The 25871-nt window shown below is 34.8% G+C and overlaps 1 protein-coding gene and 1 long non-coding RNA gene across 16 annotated transcripts in view; both read right to left on the bottom strand.

The window, feature by feature from the left end:
* Positions 1-25871, bottom strand: part of LOC144381563 (uncharacterized) — a 625721-nt gene that overhangs the window by 180314 nt on the left and 419536 nt on the right. The gene's annotated exons all lie outside the window — the stretch shown is intronic.
* Positions 1-25871, bottom strand: part of RBM26 (RNA binding motif protein 26) — an 88597-nt gene that overhangs the window by 28360 nt on the left and 34366 nt on the right. For 4 of the 13 annotated variants that reach the window (XM_078070210.1, XM_078070211.1, XM_078070203.1 and 1 more), the window contains exons 6-18: positions 24998-25258; positions 23561-23800; positions 22970-23140; positions 22464-22619; positions 16249-16360; positions 14983-15142; positions 13257-13421; positions 12475-12606; positions 11184-11255; positions 4285-4410; positions 3873-3947; positions 2066-2233; positions 321-425 (exon numbers count right to left, since the gene is read on the bottom strand). In XM_078070210.1, coding sequence (XP_077926336.1) covers positions 321-425; positions 2066-2233; positions 3873-3947; positions 4285-4410; positions 11184-11255; positions 12475-12606; positions 13257-13421; positions 14983-15142; positions 16249-16360; positions 22464-22619; positions 22970-23140; positions 23561-23800; positions 24998-25258 — 1943 coding nt within the window. The remainder of the gene's footprint in view (positions 1-320; positions 426-2065; positions 2234-3872; positions 3948-4284; positions 4411-11183; positions 11256-12474; positions 12607-13256; positions 13422-14982; positions 15143-16248; positions 16361-22463; positions 22620-22969; positions 23141-23560; positions 23801-24997; positions 25259-25871) is intronic. The other 9 variants (XM_078070204.1, XM_078070205.1, XM_078070207.1 and 6 more) reach the window with 9 other exon arrangements.

Genomic DNA, 25871 nt, shown 5'->3' with positions numbered 1-25871 from the left:
GAATACCTGAAAAGACTTTAATAGATTTTGGTCCCACGGAGAAGGAGAGATTAAAGTTAGAAAAGGAACCAAACTCACCAGAAGTGGAAGGACCTGGGTGTACAGGCAGAACTGCTACCACCCCTCATTAAATAGAAGATTTTCTCTCCAGTTCTGAAAAATTTGCTAACTTCTTCTCTCTTTCCTATATCAACTCCCAGTATGTATGTCAGAGACTACCAACAATTATTGACTAGAATGAGGGAGATCTGTTTTCAAATTGACCACCATGACTACATCTGCTCCTCTTTAGCACACGGTGTAGTTGTGGTGAAACATACTTCCAGCTGTAACTCTGTATACTTTCTCCGAAGTTCAGTGACTTCTTCTCCAGCTTGCATCTTCTTATATAAATCCAGTTCTGTGTCAAGCAATTCTTTCTGCATCTAGAAAATGGTAATTAATAATTTAAGTGACAATTAATATCCTGCACTTATAAAAAACTTCTTTATACAAAGAACTTTTACACATTCCTGTTTAGTCCACACATTGCTTCTGTATCTCCAGTCCTCCCGCCCTAGTCCAAGCCATCAATCACTTCTGGTCTACACTACTACAACAGCTTCCTAACTTGTTCTACTTCCACTCATTTCCCTATAATTCGTTTTCCATACAGAAACCAGACTGAGATTTCTATGGACTGATATGAAGTAATTTTCAGGAAATAACTATGAAAACAAACAAACAAACAAGGTGTTAACGAGCATTATACAGTATGCTTTTACACTGGAAAGAATACATACACACATACCAAGAGGGAGGGAAGAATGGGGATAGGGATAGAGTGGCAGGGATCAAAGGGAAAAGGTCTTCTATATATACCTTTTTTAATGTAATTTAACTTTCAAATCATGTTAATGTTTTATTTATTCAAAAAATAAAAGTCAGCAAGAATGAAAGGGAAGGGGATCCAAAACTTACTACAAATAGAAATACATTTAACTTTATCAAACTGATGACATAACCACACAAAAGAGGAAAAAAATAATCCTAGGCCACAGTTCTGACTCTATGCCCTTAGTTGAACATATTGTGAGCTTGTAAAGAATACAAATAAATTTTGAATCTTTTACTTGTCAGAAGTGGTATTGTTGTAGTAATTCGGGAACGATGTGGAATGTATTAAATGACTGTGCAAATGAGTACTGTACTGATGTTAGTGGGAAGCAAGTTGTCATTATGCGAACAGGATATAAAATATGGAATAAGAGGAAGAAAAGAAGAACCCTGTGGTACTGGATAGAATCAGAAATATCAATATGAACTCATGATTTTATACATATACATACATACACACAAGACCAAGTATAAATATTGTATAACTGGAGGTTTTTAAAAATCACTTAGTACCACATGAAATTCTCTTCCTCACTTATTCACATCCAATGGATTGATCTACCTGAATTTCCCCCTTTTAATCAATTCTACATAACGTTGTCAAAATGTTACTTTTAAGATTTTATTTATTCATTTGAGAGAGAGAGAATGAACAAGCGGAGGGAGAGAGGGAGAGGGAGAAGCTGACTCCCCACTGAACATGGAGCCCAATGCGGAACTCGGTTCCAGGAAATGGAGATCGTGACCTGAGCCAAAGACATATGCTTAATGGACTGAGCCACTCAGGTGCCTCCAGAATATTACTTCTGTTTATTAACCTTTTATACTATGAACTCCTTATAAAATAAAGCTCAAACTCTTAAGTATTTATCAAGCATTCAAGTACCTGTATCACTTTGTCCTCAAGCTATCTTTTCAAGATTATCTATAACTATCCTCCTAATTACTGACTTTCCAACTGTAATATAAAAGATTTAAAAATTAACAGAGAAAGGATTTAAAAGATTAATAGAGTTTGCTTGTCTGTATATATTTACTATTAATTAATGAAGGAGGGGAAAAATGTTAGCATATAATAGTCAGATTTTAAGCAAAGGATATACCTAAAAGGAAAACAATCTTAAAACAGTGTAGCATTTTAATGTTTCTTGGTAAGCAGTAAAATGAAGACCACCACAAAATAAAATACCTGAGTCTTGGTTTTTATACTTTTTGGAAGACAGCGTCCAGGAGAAGCAGCTTTGACCTCATCTTTCAACTTGGTAATATTTTTTGTCAAAACCTCTAAAGTTTTCATTATTTCTGCTTTATCTTCAGACTTCATTGATTTGTTTTTCTCCAGTTTTGAAATTAACATCTGCCAAATTTTTAAAAAAGAGAAAAATTAAGATACTTATTCCTCGTATTATTAACAAAGCAAATACAGCAAAGTAAATATAAAAATAAATAACTACTGGTTTTAGTTTATATATTCATGGCAAAGCTTACAACTAACTACTAAGCAGAATAACAGATTTGGTGGTACTATCTCAATTCAAGTCTTAATCTTGGCACACTTTGTAAAGAATTACACATTACCACTGGTCTTTCAGAACATAAGTTCAAAGCACACAACCCTAAGAAATTCAAACTGACCACCGAAAAGTCAATTTGAAGTAGTATCAGTAATTTTACTTTCCAATCCATTTGTGGATATTACTGCCTCTAAGTATTCCCACTCCAAATGTAGTCTGCAACCCAGAAAGAACCAGAGGAAGTTTCATGGTTTCCTTCACATAATGAAATCTTAAAAAATTAATTACTTTGTTACAGGGAATAGTAACTGGCTGGCCTAAGAACGATATCCCCAAAATGGACAGGAATCAAAAGATAAACAAGGCAATACGGGGCAGAAGATACCACATATTATAGGTTTTCTGAGTCAAGGTGGTTTCAGTTTGTGGTGTAAAGTACTACAATTTCTCTTTATAAGGTGTATCTAAATTTAAATTAGAAATTATAAGCAAAACGTAAGAAGTTTCTGTATTTTCAATATTTTGAAATGTCATAACCTTTATTACTAGACATAATCAAAAACTAACACTAAACAGGGGCACCTGGGCAGCTCAGTTGTTAAGCGTCTGCCTTCGGCTCAGGTCATGATCCCAGGGTCCTGGGATCGAGCCCCGCATCGGGCTCCCTGCTCGGCGGGAAGCCTCCTTCTCCCTCTCCCATTCCCCCTGCTTGTGTTCCTGCTCTTGCTGTCTCTCTCTCTCTCTCTGTCAAATAAATAAATAAAATCTTTAAAAAAAAAAAAAAAACTGACACTAATTAAATGTCATAGAGCAACCGTGTACAAAAGAAATACTGCAAACCATGCAAATAATCTTACATTTTTCTAGCAGCCACATTAAAAAGATTTTAAAAACCCAAACCAGTAAAGTTAACTAATACTGTATTTAACTCAATATATCCAAAATGCTGTACTTCAACAAAAATTATTGAGATGTTTTACTTTTTTCCTTTGTATTACATCTTTGCAATCTGGTATGCATTTTATATCCACAGAGCACATATCAATCTGGACTAGACACATTTCAAGTACTCAAAAGTTGGATGAAGCTATTAGCTACCATACTGGACAACACAAAACTAGAGGATCCCAAGCCAATTAAAGAAAGGTACGTATTTCAATACTGAGAAAAAGGTTCCAATTCACTATCTGTTGACAAACTACTGTGCAGCAACATATCTGGATAAATACTCCTTATTTTCACTTCAAGTTGACCACCCAGTTCCTTTAAACCACTCCAATCCCCAGTTCACCATTTAATGCTCTTCATCCCCAATACATTAATCAACTGATATATACTTTATCACTGATAAATATTTCAGTTTTACCCTTTTCAATTACATAAAATATATTTCATAAGATCAGCTATATAGTGTGAAATTAAATTTACTTAAAATTATAACACCATAAATATATTTTGCCAAATCTAACTTTAATATTTTACCTTCTGTGTTTCAATGTGCTTTTCTAAAATTTCTTGTTTCCGTTTCCTTACATCTTGCTGAAGTTTCAGTGCCTCCTAGAGAAAGAGACCAAAAATATCATTAGAATATTTACTGATAAAACAGATATTCCAGAGGAAAGAAATGGTTGTAGATACAGCAGCTTGGCAACAATTAAATGTAAAGTTTTGCTTTGTACAAGTTAAATATGTATTTAAGTTTCAAAGATCAATCAAGAGAAGCTTTCATTCCCCCCAAAATTAGTATTTACTGCTAAACTATGAAAAATAAAAATTCAGTGGACCCAACATACACTTTTCTTTTAGTTCTATTCTATGATAAGCCTTGAAAAAACACATACATGCAGAAAAGCTTTCCTACATGCACATTTTGTACACTATTATCTGTACTTACCTGTTTTTTTTTCTGTGCTTCATTATTGTCAAGTGCAGAGGTGGAAACAAGTAAGGTTTTCTGTGCAGCCTTCAAAGCAGCTGGATTATACACTGTTTTAGTTAGGCCAGTAGATGTAGACAACACCTACCAATACAAATTCAATTTCTTAAAAAATGTACCAAGCATTCGTGATTACCTGTCTTTTCTACAAAACTCAATTTTAAAACACTTTTGTCAAAAATCAGTACATTAAAATAAATGAATTATATACATGTAATAACTAAATCACATTTAGTGATTTGAAAGGAAGGGTATGACTAAGGCATAAACTATAAAATAAAAAAACTAAATTAACAGCATATACCTATAGAAAAAAAAGAACATACAAAAACTTGAAATAAAGAAAAAACATTGACATTACTACATCACTGAGAAAATATTAGTTGCTAAAAACATTTACTTAATATTCCTAGTGAATAAAGCAAAAACTGTACACAAGAGCATGACACAGGAGGAAACTGGATACTGTCCCTCAATTTAACACGATCATTTGCAATTTATAGTTCTGAAATTAACCTTTCTTAAGAACTTAAGAAACTGCTTTCTTCCTCCATTCCTCTGCTTGCATTGATCCCTCTGTTTTAAGTGACCTTATTCCCTTAAACCCAGCTCAGGTTCAGCAACAAACAGTCAAGACCTCCACAAAGCCCTAATCATTTATTTCTTCTACCCAGATCCTTCCATGAAATTTTATTCCTACGGCTATTCAAACATTTAATTAAAATGACCTAATGATATATTAATTTACATGTCTCTCTCCTTGTCTACACAGTAAAGCCAACAAAACCATGTATTTCTCCTCTTTATGCTTCTTCTACTACCTAAACCTTGTTACCAACTAATTATGAGACCCTGGGTAACTTCAAGCACCTTTTCTGGGCCTCAGTTTGTTCATCTGAGAATGTTTAAGTTGATGGCATCTAATGTCCTTACAAACTCAAAAATTCATTCCATGAGGGTAGGGTTTTTTTTTTTTTTGGCTTCACTCACCACTCTATCTTCAGTGCCTAGAAAGTGCCAAGGCATGTAGTAAATACTCAACGAATAGTTTTGCACTAAATTAAACTGAAATGATGATAGATTGAAGTGTACAATCTACACAGGGTCAATTCAAAAAAATAAAAGTGTATAGGCTACCTTTTTTATTCTTCAAATGCCAAAAGTTGTAGGTTCTATGGTGTGGTTAGTTAACAGTTCTTTATTGAGTCTAGAGATCCCTTAAGGGAAATCTATGAATGTTATAAAAACTAAACATGGAACCATATGTATGAACAATGTAACTTTCCTGAGGAAAAAACATAGTTTTCCAAAGTGTTAAGGGAGTTCCCTACCAAAAAAAGGGGTTAAAAGAACTACACAAACAGAAGATCATCAATGAGAAAAAGAGCCCTACTTTTAGCTACTAAAATATAAACATATGGGTCTATCAGAGAAGTATCAATCAGACACCATTTTCTAATGTTCTATCATGAAGTTAAGTTAGGGAACATCACAAAGATTAGACAACTCATCACTATTCGAAGTATTCAAGAATATTTTAGCCTCCAAGTAAAATAAAAACCTAGAATACCATTAATTATACTGGTTCCATACAATGCAACTGATGTTTAAAAATAAAGGTTCTTTACAATACTTGATGTGTATCAAATCTGACTGATAATTTTCTTCAATAACAAAAAATAATACTCAGCTATCACTAACAAATAATGAAATGGTTGCATTCAGTAAAATATGGAGTAAACACAGATTTACTTTGCAGTCTAACTTCAGTCACCATTCTCTGTAATACCAGAAAACAACTTCTTCTATGCTACCTTACCATACCACACAATGCTAAACTGCATGATCATACAAGTATAACAGAGTAACTTTATAAAGAAACACAAGATAATGTGCTAAAAACAGTGTGAGTGTCTCATAAACGGTTTTCTTCATGAGAGCTCTATAAAAAGTTGAAAAGTTGTGACCAAAAAGATTTCTATACTCAAGTAAGTTGGAAATAACATAAACCTACTTTCTAGTTTCAAAATGCATTTTACCATAAGAGCTGTGAGAAGGCCTGAAGTAAAGAAACCCATATAATTTGTTTAATTTGGCATTTCTCCAATTTCATTGAGAAGGGAACACTCCTTTTCAAAGTATACTTATTAACATCTGATATCAAACTAAGGAGTGCTGATTCAAAGTGAATAAAACTGTATGACAAGAATGAGGAGACTCCTTTACTCCTAAAAGCATCCCACTTCCTTGTTTTATCCAAGAACTGCCTTCTATACAAACAGAACATTAGCTAACATATTTCACTGAGCTCAAAACATCACTATGAAACACATTATCACAATGTACCCCTACTAAAGACAAAAAGGTTGCCAATTATAACCACAAACACCAATAAGATGTAGCCTAATTTCAGAGGTGTTGAAAGGTGAAAATAAAATGTCTTAGAAACAATGAACTATTAATCACAAATGCTGCTCACTATTTGAATCTATCTGGTTCTAGAGTTTAGATAGAAAGAGTATGAATAGCAAGGGATATCTGTATTTTCAAAACACAAGGATGGAGTTGTGATAAAAGAGAAGAAAATCTGTTAAGAATGAAACCAGTGGAAGGAAATGACAAATCCAACAGAAAAGAAGGTGCTACAACTCCTAAGAACAAAGTCAAAGCATAGGTGGTGGTCTTTCAAACAACCACACCTTATTTTCCAAACAGGTTTCGGCATGTGCTGTATTTTTACATACTGATCTTATTGCATTCACCTATTAACTCCAAAGGCTGGTGAATTCTTTTGGATTTTTCACATATACTATCATGTCATCTGTGAGTAAATATAGTTTTGTTTCTTCTTTTGCCACCTTTTCACCGTTTATTTTCTTGCCTTACTATACTGGTTAGGCCCTACACTAAAAAAAGTGATGAGAGTGGACATCCTTTCTTGTTCCTGATCTCAAGAGGGAAATCATTCACTATTCACTATTCAGTATGTTAGCTATAGAGGTTTTATGAAGATAAACTTTATCAAATTAAGGAAGTTTCTTTCTATTCTTATTTTGTGCATTGTTTATTGTGACTAAGTAATAAATTTTATCATATGCTTTTTCTACTGAAATAATCATAGGAGGTTCTTCCCACCCTTCTCCCCCTTAGTCTGTTAATGTGGTGAATTAAGCTGATTTTCAAATGTTAACTCAATCTTGCATTTCTGGAATAAATTCTACCTGGCCAGGTCGTATTATCTTTTTTCATATCACTGAGAATTTGTTAATTATTTAGCTTAGGATTTTTGTGTGTACATTCATGAGCTATTGCTTATAATTTTCCTTTATTGTAATATATTTGTCAGGTTTGGTGTCAAAGGTCCGTTGAATTCAAAAGGTGAGCTGAAAAGTATCATATATGCTTTGTTATTAAAATGTACATCACATTACTACTACCTCTCACTTTCCAAGACAAAGTCAATTTCTTAACAAGATAGAAGTTATAATCCATTAACACCTCTTTATCTTATTTCCTATGTAAAATATTACCAGCCATAACTACCACTAGTTCTTGTAAAGAAAGAGAAAAACAGATTTTTCTCATGGATAAGAATGGAAGGGGGGAAAAAGTATCTTGTAAAAATTATTAAAAAAAGAACTTGGTTCCAGAAAATTCAGCATACAAGTAATTTTATAGAAATCATCTCTCTCCGTAAGAAAAACAATCCTGGTAATAATTCCGACTAAATAATCCAGGTAATAATCCTGAGAGAGATCAATGTATTAAAAAAAAAAAATCAAAAGTAGTCAGTAACAGTTATAAAAAGAAACTCATAAATTCCTTTACTGTTATATTTAAAGTAGCAAAATTATACAACAAACGCAAATTTAAAAATCAAAGGGTTACTTAGATGACTGCATTTTATAGTTAAGGAAACTGAGAGAGTAAGATTTGTTCAGGATCATACCTAATGTCAGCTGCTGTATCAACAGCTGAAGTCTCACAAATGACTTGCAATGTTCCTTCAGTATACCACACACTTTCCCTTTTAAAAGTTGCACGGTACATATGTTAACGTATCATATTGCAAAGAGACCAAGATATATATTTTTAGATTTAAAAAAGGGGGGCGGGGAGAGAAACTACTGCTAAGCTGCTAAGAAACAATAACATCCTGTATCACAAGTCTAATACACCTGAAACTAATAATGATATACAAACATTAAATAGTCAAGTGATTAATCATTTTACCTTCTTAGTCTTTAAGAAGGGTCTTAGGGAGATAATTTGGGCAGTCTAAGTCTTTCTGTAGACTAATCAAGATGGTACAGATGCCACCTTTATTCTTGATAAATTGCTCTGTCGTGAGAGGTACTCAAACATCATTTCACTGATCACTCTTTCCAAATAATACCTATTTAATAGCTACTACAATGCCTTAAGATTTAGCAGTATCAATTAGGTTTTAAGTTTCCTCTCTCAACCCTCTCACAAAAACGACTTCTAGAATAAAGAAGAATCACTGAGGGGTTTACTCAGTGTTGTTGATTGGAAGGGGAAAATTTTTACATTTTTATACTTACCTGCTTTAATAACGACAGAAGATACTGTATAGATACTAGTTTTGAGAATTTCCCAGCCTTCAATTTGATGATGGGAAACATTCTTCTATCCTTCCTAAGACTTCTCTGAATCACTAACCTCTAAGGATTCTTCAGCAAAAACCCCTATAGACTTGGCGAACGGGAACAACCAAGAATAAGCAAAAACAAAATGCTATTCTATAAACAGGTTCACTGAAGATGACTGGAAGTTACACACCTGCAAGTAACTGCTTTCCTTAAAAGATTCTTTACAGTATTTACAGTATTTTTTCATGAAAATACTACCATTAGTGATTTTTCAGTGAGTGGTAACTATATGAGTAAATGTATACTATCAATTCCAAATTTGTATCCCCTTTAACCTAAAGCTATATAAAACACATTAAAAAAACAAAAACAGAAGCAAACATACCAGAAAGGTTCTGTAAAAGCTATAATTAGTAATGTCAATTTCTAAATCTTGACATAAACAGATGCTAAGCATAAAGTTTTTAGGCCTCTCCAGAATTGGTCATTACTACACAAAGTGTAACAGACTTTTTTATTTTCTTTACTCCTTAGTTACTTATTATCAAGGAGGATAAACCTAATCAAAGTAAGTATTTAGATACTGCTAAATTCAGTAGCATAGACTAAGATATAGACAAATTCAGGGGAAAAAAGGGAGGCATTATATGGAAAAAATTTGAAGATTTTATAGAATAGTGTAAAGAGATTTTCAATCTTTAAAAGAATGACTAGAATTCACTTAGAGGAAAATGCACTCCAGGAAAATCACCACCAAAAAAAAGAAAAAGAAAAAGGCAGGAAAGAGTGAGGAACAATGAGTAGAAAAGGGCCTGCTAAGGCAGAACGAAGGACTAACACGGAGATGTGTGGCCCAAATAACCGAGGTATGATGAGCTATGAATCAAGCAGTTATTTAGCTGGGGAAATGAAAGTTTCTGTAAGAAGTTAACATTAAAATAAGGCTGGGATTTTTTACAATGGTGATATATAAACTACAGGAGGGGCATACAGCTAGGACACCACATCTAGAGGCCTGGAAACTGAAGGTGGTGGAAGAAAGAGAAGTGGATGACAAACACAAGTGAATGACTGAACAACTTGGAAAATGGTGGTATAACTTCCAGAGGTTGGGTGAGGAGGAGAGGTTAATTTACATGGGAAATCCTCATTTTTTAAGCACATTATGCCTGAAGTAATGTTGAGGTGCCCAAGATAAAAATCTGAAATACAGAGTAAGATTCGGATTCAAATTTTTAGAATTGCCGTAGTTTAACACGGTAAATAAGGAAAAGAATATACAGAAGAACCAGTGGAGAGAGGTTAGCCATCTCATGGAATGCTCTATGTAACATATGGAGTCAACTTCCTACATAATCTTAATAATGGAAAGAGCCATGGATGTAAAATAGAGGAGACCCACATTCCAGTCCTGACTCAGTATTTCCTAGTACATCCACTTGGGCCTTACTTTTTAAAGTGAGGACAGAGAAATGAGAAAAATTATCTAATCCTATTCTGTGATTCCATATATCCCAAATAAGACTAAAGACCAGAGCATTCACTCATACCTAAATAGAAAAAAATAAATAACACATCTACACAGAACTGTAAGACAGGTCCATGAATGGTCTTAATCAGTATTTACCCCATCATTTAAAAAAAGAAATGACAAATGACAATTGTCAGGCTATGTACAATAGCTGTTAGTAATAAATAAAAAATTTACATTTACATCATCCTTTCCAATTAGAAAATACTTTTAAATGAATCATTTTATTTAATCCTCACAAAACCCTGTGAGCAACACAAATTTACAATCATCATTTCACCAATGAAGAAAAAGAATCAGAAAGGTTAAGAGCACTGCCCAATATCATGCCGGTTAGTAAGTGAAGAGCCAGAACTCAAACTCCGGTAAAATTCCTAATTTGTGGCCTTTTCCATTAGGCTGCCAGAGTTTTCAAATTAAAATGCACAGTATCTCTAAAGAAAATATAGTAAATAAAGAGAGAAAATGAAAAGAAGGAAGCACATGGACATACAGTGAGAGGCAAATATTAAAATGCTGATGCAAAAAGTAAAAAAAGTATAGGCAAATATTTTTCTTTTTCAGCAAATGGAAAGCAAAAAGGTAGGAATAAGAGATACAGATACTATTAAGAAGCAAGAGTTTAGAACTATGAAAAAAATTAAAAAATTAAGATGCCACCTGAAAACATGTATGAAGCCAAGACAAACACATCATGCTATTATTCTTCTTACCTTTTCAGTTGCTGAAACAGATGGCTTTGATACAAAACCCAACCTGTCCTTCACAGATAACTTAGTTACATTCTAAAAAAATTAAAATGGACATATTCAGTGTTTCCCCAAACATATAGGTCTGTTGGGATTTTGAACATTCGGATTCTACTAATATATACTGACTCATTAAGTATACAGATGTTAATCACACAAACTTGGGCCCTTTTCAAAGACAGAGACAGAAAGAAAATGTGTGTGGAAAAACAAACAGTATGCAGTATTACTCAATCATAAACAATTATGATGTAAAGTAAGGTTTGAACCAGGTATTTACTAAAGTCCCCTCCACTGATACAGAATCATAAATTCTTAGAATCCTATGTTGACAAGTAGAAAGTGTGAACATTGTAAGTATCAGATTTGAGTAATTAAAATATGTGCCTGCTTCTTAAGCTTAAAAAATAAAAGTCATTCTTTCCTAAAGTATGTTTTTATAGCTAAATACACTGTTTCTGGTGATGATTTGAGATAACAGGATGGGGAATTATTATCGTAATTGGGGTTTTTTTTAGTAACTAAGAATTTATCAATTTCCATTCTGCATGTTTTCATAGACTCTCATTATCTTACTCTTCAGGAATTATCTAGGAAGACTATTTTAATAAAACAGCATCCTAACTACATCCTAACACTACTTTAAACAGCAAATGCTGAAACATCTAGAGACAAAAGAAAGCTAAGTTTCAGAGACTGAGAGTGCAGAAACAAGAAACTGCCACTCAAGTGTGGAAGGCAGTGGGAAGGGAATGACATGTGGAGAAGAGAATCTGAAAGTCAGGAATAAGTGATGCAAAGTTCTGAGAGCTGCATAAGTAACCTGAAACAGTATTATCAAGCATGCTAAAACCTGATGGCTTAAAAGCCCTCCCTTCCTAAAAGCTTTTGGTGCAGTCTACTGTATCATTCTCTCTGGAACAGAAATCTAGTTAAGTAAAAGATGATGGGAAAAATAAGATTTAGTGTACTGAACTTCATTTATCAGGCAGTTTTGCTTGAAAATAACTCCTCCACAAAATGAAAGGGAACTCAAGTATTAACTAGAGAGAGAATTTAAAATTCAAATACTATAGGAAAAGTAGAATGTGAAAATCTTATGTTAACGGTAAAAAGAAAATTTACAGGTGGAGTTCAAAGACTATGATATTTCCGTATAAAATATATACAATTAACTATAATTCAAATCACAAGGGAAACTAATTTGCTGAGAACCTGTTATGGGACAGACACAAGGAGAAGACTTTTCATTTACCTGAGGAAGGTCTGAACTGGCACTCTGGGCTTCTGCTGGTTCAACAGTATTTGAAGGTACTGGACCCAACCGCTCTTTGACCGACTGCTTCACAACAGGTAAAATGGGCTGCTGGACTAAGGGCTGCATTACCTCAGAACAAGAAAAAATGTTAAACAAGAGGATTAGTTCATGAACATGTCAAGTAACCTCTGTTATCTGTTATTAAATTGCCCATGTAGACAGTTTTAAAAGCGCAGCTTATAATCAAAACCTGTCTTCCAAATTCCTTCACACACATATACAGATGTTTTTCTTTGCATAAATTAACTTATTTATAAAGTAAATAATGAACAGGAGAAAATTCAATTGAGAAACAAACTGCTATAAACCCTCCTACAAGCAACTAATCTAACATTACTTAGTGACTGGTTCACTGAAAAAGAGAAAGAGGAAGGAGGGAGGGAGAGAGGAAGGGAAGGATTTCCAAGATGGAACACACAGTCTGAGTTTCTGGAATATGTATAGCTACCACATACTGAGTATCTCCTATCTACCAGGGACTTTTCTATATGCTTTACATCTTAACATCCTACAACTGTCTAAACTAGGGAATTAACTTCACAATAAAATGAGAGAACAGGTTAGGGACATTAAGTAAGTTCCTTCAGTCTTTACAGTTAACAGAGTTAGAGCCAGAATCTGAACTCAAGTCTACCTGACTGCAGTACTCCTGCTGCTCTTAAACACTATGCTGAGCTTTCTAAGAAAAGCAGTGAATTTCACACAAATCTCTCTCTTACCTTTGGAGAAGTAGTTTGTAATTGCTGGGTACTTCCTTCTCTGTGCCAATAAACCTTAATAAAGCGATTGTTTAGTACTGCTTCTGTACTTGATATAGCTTTCTTTGCTTCTTCATATGTTGCAAACTGGATAAGAGCACCTTCAGGATCACCATTATAAGCAACCTAAGATTTAAAATATTAAGAACAGTGAATTCCAAAAGAATCCACTGCTTCATCCAGTAAAATTCCTCAAGAGATGAAATTCTGGTCCCTCCAGGTAATATTCTATCTTTACCCTTTCTTATATCTAGATTATTTACCATAGTTTACTTTCACTCCCAAAGATACGTTAACTAAGGACTGTACAAAATGCAACCTGAAACAACAGTGAGATACCATGTTTTGCTCCTCAGTTTTGAAAATTTTCCTAAATTAATTTTACCAGGGCAGTTAAATTGTATGACGAAAAGAATATTCCAAAAACTTTTTTGTGTCTCCATCTAAATGTGGTAGATAAAACTAAATTGCTATAAAAAGATATTCAGATATTTAAGACTAGGTAACTATGGGGTAATATGTATACCACAGGCCCAAAATATATATATTTTGTGTGTGCTAACTGGTAAGTAGATAGACACAGAAATAAAAAAAAACTAGAATAATACATGATATATTTTTAACAATAATAGGATTATGGGGATATATGGAAAGGAATGAGAAGAACACAAAGAGCTGAAGGGGAAACATTTCCTTTAAATTCTATACAAACTTCTATTGCCCCACACCAAGGAAGCATGCATTTTTTCATGTTCTTTTTATATTATTTTTTAAATGTCAAGAAAGCAAAATTTTCCAAATAATTGACTTCAGTTGTACTCTCTAAAACTTATTTTTATCAGGTTATGGGAAATAATTATTTTAGTTTAAAAGAACATCGTACAAACTGGAAAAAAAGCCCAACATTATTTCAACATTTAGACATATCATATAATGTAAACTCAACACTAAATAACCTCACAAATTACGTATACCCAAGCCAAGGTCTAATGATAGGTGAAGTCATATACAAAATGTACTGATATTTAATCCTTAAGGATGTTCAAAAGTGATAGAGGAAAAAGTTAAATATTTAAACTAAGAATCACGTGGTGTTTGGGCCCCAAAAGTATCTGTTAAGTGCTTCCCACTATACAGGCAGCAAAAACAACCTGACAAGCATTCTGCTGTAATGCTTCAGAGAAACTAAGGAAATGGACACTATTAAACATTAGATTTTCCGGGGCACCTGGGTGGCTCAGTCAGTTAAGCGTCTGCCTTTGGCTCAGGTCATGATCCCAGGGTCCTGGGATTGAGCTCACGTCAGGCTCTCTGCTCAGCTGGAGCCTGCTTCTCCCTCTCCCTGCCACTCTCCCTGTTTGTACTCTCTCTCTAATAAATAAATATTTAAAAATAATAAAAAATAAAAAAGATCAGATTTTCCTACTCTGATTAAAGTTTGCTATAATTTTATAATAACTTCTATTAGGCAGGAAGCATATAATAATCAAAACTGCCTTCTGAAAGCAAAAAACTCACTCAAAATCACATATTGTTTCAAAAATACAGTTTCATCTCATTCCAATTTTCCAAATTTAGAATGTCACCAAATTTTCCATCTTCCTTTATAAAAGTATTTTTCTTACTACATTAAACTCCCTCCCTAAATAATTAAGCAAAGACAAGAGAATTACTTCATAGCTCTTACCTGTAAGTTAACCAAGGTTCCAAATCGACTAAAATGTTCATTAAGTTTGCTGATATTATTTAATTCTGGGGGAACTTTTCTAAGTTCAAGTTTGGTATTTTCATTTCCAAACTGAACCTTCTTCTGGAAGCCTGGGCTGTTTGTTCTATTAAAATTTGGCCTGTAACAAAAATCAAGTTGATTAATACATTTATCAATTTTCAAATAGATAAACCCCTATCAAGCACAAATTAATAAAGTTTTACAATTTAAGTTCAATTGTTTTTTCAAAACTGAAATTACTGGTTGATAAAGAAAATTTAAATTTTCTTCCAAAAACTGAAATTTCCAAATTAGTACTGTACATATCTTTCATAGAAGCTGAGAAGGGTTCTTCTATGCCATTTATTATGTTCCACTTCAAATCCATGCCTACTTAAGCAGGAAAGGTCCAGTGCTCTTTTAGTAAATTTGCATATACAGTTTTTGTTGCACTTCTGCAAAAGCTAGCTTACTGAAATGTATCCTATTCTAAAACACTGATTAAAAACAAGGTACAACCGTCTCAACCACTTTCCAACTTAAAAAAAAAAAAATGTCAAAACTGTAAACCATACATCTGGCACTTGAAAAAAGGACAAAACTGTGGCCCAGAGAGGTTACACTGCTTGCCTTACATCACAGAATTACAGGCAGAGCCAGAACTGGATATTATCCATTATCAAATGATGTTAAAGTTCTGAAAGTGTGATCCAGGTCCTTCCCTCCTTTAACTTGCAAATTTATAAGAGAATCATCACATGCATCCCAACATTCTTGTTCCTTCCCTCTTTCTCTGAAGCCCTTCCCTGACAACTTTAATGTCTATCCAGCCTCCCCTGCTCCCCAAAAGATCACTTTCCAGCTCTTAATAGGACTTGGCCACATGCTAAAGCCTCCTCCCAAACCTGACCCAACCCTAATAGTGGGCTCATGACTATCCTTTATATAGGTAGTTTTCAGTGACATCTCTAAGTTAAGCAGTGTTTTTTTTCTGGAGGTGGGGAAAGGTAGAAAGAGGAAAAATTGTGTTCTTGACTACCACACCATTTCTATATGAAAATGCCTTCCAAGTACCAATTAACTTACAAATATTTAGAAATCAATGTACACTATAGTGTGAGACTGCTTACAGAACAGAATTATATAAAGCTCATTTTGAAAGAGAATACTATACTGCCAAATAATATTCCAGTATCCTAAAAATCACTGTACAATAAAATTCCTCAATTTTCCCTGCCAGCTTACTTATCAAACCAGGTCTTCTTTGTAGGAGCTCCAGGCTCCCCGGAACCAATGGTTCTTTTCCTTGATTCTGAATCCACTACTATCCTCATACTGCTTTTATTAGGAGGCTTTTCTATTTGAAAAGAAAAGAGAGCACAGATTAATACTCTTTATCACAGCTACTTCCTTAAATGCAGACTGAAAACAAAGTTCTGGCTTTTTGTCCAAATACACATTTTTAGAAGAAATAGAAATAAATGTAGATTCAAATATAATAATCTAAGGGATTTTAACTTATTCTGAATTCATTTCATACCTAACTAAAGAAGACTCAGTAATTCTTACATGTCAAATTACAATATGACTTCTGCAGGCCATTTCTTTTTGAGGCGGGGGGCGGGGGGCGTGTAAAATCCACATGACTGTTTCCATTTGCCATCACCCTCCCCATAAATAAATGTACAAATAAACCATCTTGAGGCTTTGAGTTCATAGTTTTGAAATCAAATGCACAATCTAAATTTAACATTTATTTAAATTTAAATTTATTCAAAATTTAACATTAACCCAATGACCTTTAAGAATTTGTAACTTAAAAAAAAAGAATTGATAGAGTTGTGATTGAAGTAAGTTGCCTATTTAAATATCAACACAGTAACACAAAGTATATTTGATTTTTTTTTTTTTAAGATTTTATTTATTTCTTTGACAGAGAGAGACAGTGAGAGAGGGAACACAAGCAAGGGGAGAGGGAGAAGCAGGCTTCTGCTGAGCAGGGAGCCTGACACGGGGCTCGATCCCAGGACCCTGGGATCATGACCTGAGCCGAAGGCAGACGCTGAACGACTGAGCCACCCAGGTGCCCCAGCATACTTGACTTAAAAAGGTATTCAAGATTGAAATGCAGTACAAAAGATATATGTGTGTGTGTGTGTGTGTGTGTGTATATATATATATGTTACTTTCAACACTTTTCATTTACTTAGTTGGAATGTGACAAACATAGGTATATTTAACCTGTTATTCCTAAACAACACTAAAGCTTAAAACATGCAAACCTTAATCCACATAGAAAAATATAATTTTAAAATCCTTTTAAAAGATGGATAAATTGATTGCATATATCCTATTCTTAATATTTCTAAACATACAACTAACCAAAATAACTTAAAGTGTTTCAGCACAACCTCTCTCATGGATGGCTACAACTCTGATCTCCATCAATCTCTCTACCGCACATGAACTCTAAGAGTCAGTCCTCAATTTCTAACTTGTTGGTTTTCTCTGGCCATCTAGTTCTGAAAATCCTACAGGTTTCTCAAAACTCAGAGTACATACAAAGTACAAATTATCTTCATATCAAATGTACTTTTCAAATCTTTCTTAAGCATTTCTATTAATGAAACTACTATTTGATTTCTGAGTGCCATGGCCACATCCCTTCAATTCATCTTACACAGATTTCCTCTCATTTCTGAGACAAGCTTGGTACAAACTTGCATTACTTTTCACCTAGTCTACTGTACTTTCTGGATTCTCCTTCCAGCAACTCGTCCTATATAAAGAACTAGTAAAATCAGTGCCCCCGAGCTCTGCTGCTTTCCTTCATCTTCAACCTCTTCCTCTAAACTGGCACTTCCCATCAACATTTAAGCAAGCTCAAATTACCCCGTTTTTAAATGAAACCTCATAAAACTACTTCCCCTCCAGCTACGGCCTTCCCCCTCTCCCCATCCTCACAGCTATTTCCTAAAGAGATGTTACACTTGCTAACTTGCTTCCCTACCACCCATTCACTAATCCTCCAAAAACTGGCAGCTGCTCTCATTACTGCACATAACGTGCTCATCCTAAATTTGCTGATGTCCTAAAACTTGTTGCTTAAGCTTATAAATACATCCCAGTCCTTTTCTTACTTGACCTCTTGATCATTAAATGCTGTTGATCACCGTCCTCTCCTATCTTCTCTTATTTTTCAGGACTTCTCACTCCCTGCTTTTGTCTGTGCCTTTTTGACTTCATTTTCTCAGTGCCCTATGTAAGCTCCCTCTTCTCTGCCCACTGTTTCAAATACTGGCATTCTCCAAGCTACTTACTTAGACTTTCCAATCTCACTCTACACAATCACCTTAAGACAGCTATTACCATGGCTTCATCCATCATTTTTAGTGATTCTCAAAGGGAAGGAGAGTATATCAGAAACACGAGAAGGGCTTTCAGAACCTGTGTCAGTCAGGCTTGCAGATTTGGGTATGCCTCATTCCATCTCCCTGTACCTCCCACAATTACTAATGGCACAGAAGAAAAGATTAAGAACCACTGTTCTACATGCTCATGATTAAAAATCTGTATGTTCTAAACCATCTGTCTCTTACAGACCTGATGTCCAGATCCTATCTCCGACTGGATATTTCTCTTCAAATGCCCCAGGACACAACAAATTAAACACTTCCAAAACTAAATTTATTTTCCTACCAAATCTGTTCTTCCTCTCAATGAATGATATTATCAGCTACCCAATTATCCAGAGCAGAAACCTGGTGTCTTTAATTTCATCCTCTCCATTTCACCCATTCTAAGTCCCTCAATCCAATAATGTCATCAATTCTTTCTACTAAATTTAAATCTTTCATTTCCCACTGTTAGTACCCTACTCCAGCTACTATACTATCATCTCTTTTTCTAGAATTCTTCAAATGCCCTTAACTGGTCTCTTACCTCCCTCAATATATCTCACTCCCTCTGTTCCAGTCATAAAGTTTTCAGTTTCTCAAAAGTATTATGGAGTGTAAGTGCTTTATCTACCCCCTTTCTTTAGCTAACTCATCCTATGTTTCCACAGCAGATCAGGTAGAAACATCCAGTATCTAACACTGGTGATGTTCTACAGTGCAAGTTGGCAGTTTCTTTGCCCAGTGGTATCTTCACAAGACCAGTTCTGCAACAGGATTTGTGGCCTTACTCCTGCATCCCAAGCCTGGTTCACTGGCTTTCTTGAATTTTTGAGCTATCAAATATCCTTTTTTACTTTAATATGTTCTTTATTTGAAGGTTCACTAAGAAAAGCAGTGATATATTTTTCCCCCAGTCATTGCGATGTGTTTGTTCCAACTCATCTATATTCTCTCACTCAGATTCTCTTTCATTGTTATTTATTTAAGAAGTGTTAAAAACAGAAGTTCCTCTTCGTATACAATTAGTAAATGTGTCTATTAGTTATATATACTGAGTTTACCCCACAATATCCTTTTAATAAATTGCTTTTATGCTTAAAATTTTTTAGCACTGGTTTTGTTGACAGCAAATGGAAAACCACCTAGCCCTTATTCCTACCTATATCCAGTCAAGGAACATCTATCAAATTCTTTACCACCTCAGAAATCTGGAAAGAACAATTCTGAGTCTCTCAGTCACTTGCATTAGTAATTCTAAGATATCAATGGGCCTAAATTTTTTCATATGTTTAATGATGATGATTCCCCATCAAGTTTAAAGTACGAAACGTAACAATATAATTATCACATAACAGTCTATGACAAATTTAAATTAAGGCCATCATCTACAGACTATAAGAAATGTACACTAATTATATAATAAATAATATTAAAAGCTTTTAATTATGTATCTGTCACCAACCAGGACAATAAATTTCAAACCAAATAGGCAAAAGATGAAAACATTTTGGCAGGAGGAAGAATGAAAAAAGATGAGGAAACAGAAATATAGGTACTACTCAATTTAAATGGGGTGCTAAATCAGTTCTGTGGTACATAAAAACAATGTTATTAGTGGAAAATATATTCCTAAACCAATTCACAAAAAATACTATGTGATGTATATGAAGCACAGTACTAAAATAATCACTATATACAATGATTCTATAGGAAAAGGCATTCAAATTTCTAACCATACATACTAGACATTTTTCTCTCAATAGGGCCACTTCCCGTAACTTGTAACTACACACGGGTGGAGCTGAAATTGCCACAACTGCAATTTCTACATGGTAAGATTTATATGCAAGGAGTGTGATCCCTCTTCCTTTTCTTAATCACCATCAAAAAAATTTGCCTGGCATTGGAATGAGTCTAATAAATATTGATCTGCAGTAGCATATATTTTTGCCACACCTAAGCAGCAAGGTAAGAAAGAGATGACTTCATGTAGGAGGTTCCAGTAAAAGCAAAGAGTATGGGTATGATGAAAAGAAAGGTACTAAGTAGTGACTCAAAGAAGAAAGGGATTTTCTCTGAACTAGTCAGGAGAGACTTGGGAGATGAAGAGCCACAATCTTAAGTGGCTTATAATTTTCATTTATAAACAATCTTACATCCCTTATAAAAAACTCTTAAAAAATATTTTTCTTCTGTTGTTGTTAATGATAGCTATTAGGATTCCTCAGTGAGAATTTAAAAGATGTGAGGGAAAGGTGGCAGCCACATGAAACACTTTCCTGTATAATCAAAGATGATATAAATTAAATAGGGTATAAATTATAATGTTCCCCACACCTCTATAAAAAAAAGTCCTCTGAACAATCAAGTTAACAGATGCAGAATTTGATAGTTTCGAAGAACAAATAAAAAAATGCAAAGTGTAAGTAATCACAAGTTTACTAAACCACATTAGGTACCAGTATTTAACAAGCTGGACTTTTATTCATGATTGATGAGGCATGATTTTTTTTTTTTCCACTAGAAAAAAAAGATAACAAGGCAAGACTACAAAGAAAATGGGATTTAAAAGTTAGCTTAAGTAGTTAGGGGAAAAAATATATTTTATTGGCCTACATATATTTTCCATTATGGATGACAACCCCTCACTTCCTGGTATTTGCAGCCAATGCTCCCTCTTTCAAATTAATGTGAGCTCTCTCCCTTCCTCTAAACCTTCATATCACGTTGCACCTCCAGGAGAGCAGTTTTGCTGCCCCAGCTTGTGACTTTATCATCGAAACTCTTATCTTCTCTCATTTAGAAATTTTAGCAAAAGGTCTGTCTCCTCTAAGAAAATTTTAAAAGCAAATGAATCACTTCCTAAAACATAATTCCTTTTGATTAAAATATTATAAGCAAACCAATATCAAATTCTTATATGTAAAATACATATCAAGTATAAAAGTTTGTATAAACTTATTTCATTATCCAACCTACAAAAAACGATCTTCAGGAATTAAAGCATTACTCAATCCGAGGACCCCAAGATCACCACCCTAACCAAAGGCAGACACTTAACTGACTTGAGCCACCCAGGCACCCCTAAAGCATTACTTTTCAAGAGTTTAGGGGCCCCTGGGTGGCTCAGTTGTTAAGCGTCTGCCTTCGGCTCAGGTCATGATCCCAAGGTCCTGGGATCGAGCCCCGCATCGGGCTCCCTGCTCAGGGAGAAGCCTGCTTCTCCCTCTCCCACTCCCCCTGCTTGTGTTCCCTCTCTCGCTGTGTCTCTCTCTGTCAAATAAATAAATTAAAAAAAAAAAAATCTTAAAAAAAAAAATGTTTAAATGAACCAATTAAGACTGCAAATGACAGGGGCGCCTGAGTGGCAGTTAAGCATCTGACTTCATTTCTCTTGATTTAGGCTCAGGTCATGATCTCAGGGTCGTGGGATAAAGCCCCACATCAGGCTCAGCGCTGGGCATGGAGCCTACTTAATATTCGCTCTCTCCCTCTCTGCCCCTCCCCTCTAAAATAAATAAATAAATCTTTAAAAAAAAAAAAAAGACGGCAAAAGATACAAAATACCCCCAAAAAAGCTATCTTAGAAAATATGTACTTTTGGGGCACCTGGGTGGCTCAGTCGGTTAACCATCTGCCTTCAGCTCAGGTTACCCCAGGGTCCTGGGATCAAGCTCCGAGTGGGGCTCCCTGCTCAGTGGGGAATCTGCTTCTCCCTCTCCCTCTGCCTTTCCCTCTGGCTTGTGCGCGCGTGCTCTCTCGCTCACTCACTCAAATAAATAAAGTCTTAAAAAAATAAATAAAAGATTTATTCTCCTTTAAAAAAAAAGAAAATATGTACTTTCAGGAAATTCCTTTCCCCTTGAGTGACAGAACAATGTGTCACCAGTAACACAAATAGAGAACCACACATTACCTTTTCTTTTAAGAGAGACCAAAGGATTGGAGGAATAAACTTAATCACCATCCCTTACTCAACCCCAATAAATGTAGGACCATATTCTTTATAAATGTTTGCCACTCTTGATATGAAAATAAGAAGAAAAGATTAATGAATAGTACCTCTGGGTGGCAAATCCATATCCCCTGATGTTAGTCCTATCAAGTTAGGCCTTTGTGCGTGTACTCTGTGTCTATACATAGGTCTGGAAGTGTTTGTTATGCTTGGGGCTTCAGGATTGTAGCCATCTGTGTCATATGTATCTGGTAATACAAAAACTGTAATTAAAAAACAATTATAAAACGCCACTTGGTAATTTTTTATATTGATAACAGAAAAAGTAAATTATATAACATTGTTAATACAGAGCTAACACGCTATATATATAAAAAAGAAAATTTAGTTTTATAAAAATAAGTTAAATAAAAAATATAACTTAGTCTTTTAAAAACCCTGAGGACTTGCATTTAATATACATTCACCATTTCTACATTTTATTCTATATGATTTTAGTGAGAAAAATAAACCTAATAGAGCTAGTCACTCTCTAGACATTTTTAAATTCCTTATCTAAACTCTGCTCTAAAACCTCACTACATTATGAATATAAAGAGGGGCAAAACTGCACCTGCAGTAAAAAGAGAGGGTGGAGCAGGTGGAGGCTGGTGATGAATGCCAGTTGTTACTACAGTAGGAACAGAACTGGTTGCAGAGTTTGGGGGAGCATCCATGCCAGATGGCTGCAAAGGAGGAAGTGGAGGTGGTGGTCCTGTCAAAACCAAAGAATAAGAAATATCATCTGAAAGCAAACAAATAAAATAAGTTATTGTATATCCAAACATGATATTCTCATTTATCAGCAAAATTATAATATCTATAAACTCAAGTTCTTACAACTATATTAGATTTTTAGGGTAAAATATCCTTTTACTGTATTCCAAAACAGCTTTGTCTTAAGCTATAAAGAACTACTGAGAGCTGGGATTCATCAGGGATGTGCTATGTCAGGGCCACTCCACACCACAGTAAACCATAGGTTTGGCAAAGCCTGCAAAGTGGGGATATATTCTAAATAAGAGAATCTTGCCCTTGGTTTCTAGCAGGCATCCTTAGGATTATTTTAGGTATTTTTAACAAAAGCAAGCATCAAACTATTAACTTTTAAAAAGGCTATGAATGGATAGATAATAGGTACTGGCAAACAAACAGATTTACTTACCTGTGACAGGTGGTAGGCTAGGTGGTAATGGGCCTGGTGGTGGCACTGGGGGTCTCAGATTCACAGGTGGAGGTGTAAGAATTGGCGGAGGTGGGGGAAGTCCAGGAGGAGGTGGTCCTTCAACAACTGGCGGCTGTGCTGGGAAAGGCAGCATGCCAGGAAGATTCACATCTTCTACAACTACAGGGTCACTTCCATGGTCAAAAGGGCACATGTCTCCTCTCATACAGAAACCCTTTTCTGTAAGGAAGAATAATTAGATATATGGAAAGTGTCAGATATATAAATTTTCTGTAAGTTAACAAAGGTAAGATATTTAAAAATAAGAATATTGGGGGGCCTGGGTGGCTCAGTCGTTAAGCGTCTGCTTTCGGCTCAGGTCACGATCCCAGGATTCTGGGATCGAGCCCCGCATCGGGCAGCCCCTGCTCGGCGGGAAGCCTGCTTCTCCCTCTCCCACTCCCCCTGCTTGTGTTCCCTCTCTTGCTGTCTCTCTCTCTGTCAAATAAATAAATAAAATCTTAAAAAAAAAAAAAAGAATAATTTTAATATTGGGCCAGTATAACTAACAATAACACAAGAGCTAATTTCCAGTAACATAAAATACTTACAAAGTAAATATAGCTAACATACACATTAAAAAAGTATATCCACAAATTAAAATGAGTATACCTAGCTAGCAAGAGGATATAAAACTTTTCTGTCATTAGAAGCATTTCCCTTATTTATTTTTCATTTCCTTTATTTAAATCTCACTTAAAAGAGGCGCCTGGGTGGCTCAGTCGTTAAGCGTCTGCCTTCGGCTCAGGTCATGGTCTCAGGGTCCTGGGATAGAGCTCCACATCGGGCTCCCTGCTCAGCAGGAAGCCTGCTTCTCCCTCCCCCACTCCCCCTGCTTATGTTCCCTCTCTCGCTGTGTCTCTCTCTGTCAAATAAATAAATAAAACCTTTAAAAATAAATAAATAAATCTCACTTAAAACTCTGAGAATATTGCAACTATAACTTTAGTACAATTTATAAAACTTTTACAGAAAAACTTTGACAGTCTTCATCTATAAAATTCTTACAGGTGATATTCACATTTCTAGGTTCTAATTACATGCCAATAACCACTGATTTCTAAAGAAGTGAGTTTTGTCACGAATGTTTCAGTAGCAGATTCCCAGATACACAACTCAGTACATACTGCTCCTGTTTGGTAAACTCCAAAAATATATTAAGACTTATGTGTAAATAAGCACTATCTTTAGATGGATATACAATAGTCAGTAGTGACTAATGAAGGTTTAAATAATACTGAGGAATTCAAGAAGTGCCTAAGACTAACTTACCACCATTAACTGGGCTTTCTATGAATAACTGTGCAACCTAAACTTGCGGAATTTAGTCAACTGGAAATACTAATTCAGTACTTCAGGAAACAGTAAAAGACTTACCATCATAGTCTCTACACCGTTTCTTTGGCATTGGTGGTCTTACATATGAGTTATGGTCCACTTGGTCTTCATGAAATTCAGACCAACTTTCAGTAGTGTTATTACCATGATGAGTAGGAGCAATTACTGTAATAGTGCTGCTCAAAGTAGGTACAGGGTAGTGACCAGATGAAATATTAGGTACCGAAGAGACTGGAGTATAATTGTTTTCTAGTGGATCTGTCCTATCCAGGTCGTATTTAGGTTTTACTAGATCCCTTTCTGCAACAAAATATAAATAACTTATAAAACTATACGCTATAAAAAAAAGTCCCAGATCTACAAAACAGTGGTATTTTTGCTAAACACAGAGAAAATGTTCAAACTGTACACAAGCCTCCTTTTCTTTTAAAAACTACTAAATGAATACACAATGTTCCAAGATAAGCTATTTCTTTTCAATATGACCTGAACTATAAAAATCACACAAAATTTGCTGCACTTAATGAGCTTTTTTTTCTTGGAGTGCTGTTTACAGAAAAGAGATCTTTTATTTTCTTCAGTGGAATCTTAGTATGCATAACATCAGCCCACAAAACAAAATATACAATAAAAGTATGGTTATTTTTTCTCTGATGAACATTTAGTTGTAATCCACCCAAAGATCCTAGCATGGCTTTTTAAATAAATAGTATACACTATTAATAGTATTAAATAGTGAAAACTATTTATTGAAGACGGAAACGGATGAGCTAAGAGGAAAGAAAAAGAGTTCATATTAAACATGAACAAAACCATTAACTGAGCTGTGTTTGGTCCCAAGGAGAGATAAAAGGTATAAAGGAGATTACTTAAGTGAAGCAATGTGCAGAAGGCCTAGATCACAGAGAGGGAA

Source organism: Halichoerus grypus, chromosome 4 (genome assembly GCF_964656455.1).
Source record: "Halichoerus grypus chromosome 4, mHalGry1.hap1.1, whole genome shotgun sequence".
In the NCBI taxonomy this organism is placed as follows: Eukaryota; Metazoa; Chordata; class Mammalia; order Carnivora; family Phocidae; genus Halichoerus; species Halichoerus grypus.
Note: the sequence above shows the minus strand (reverse complement) of the source record. Positions and strands in the feature narration are given on the sequence as shown.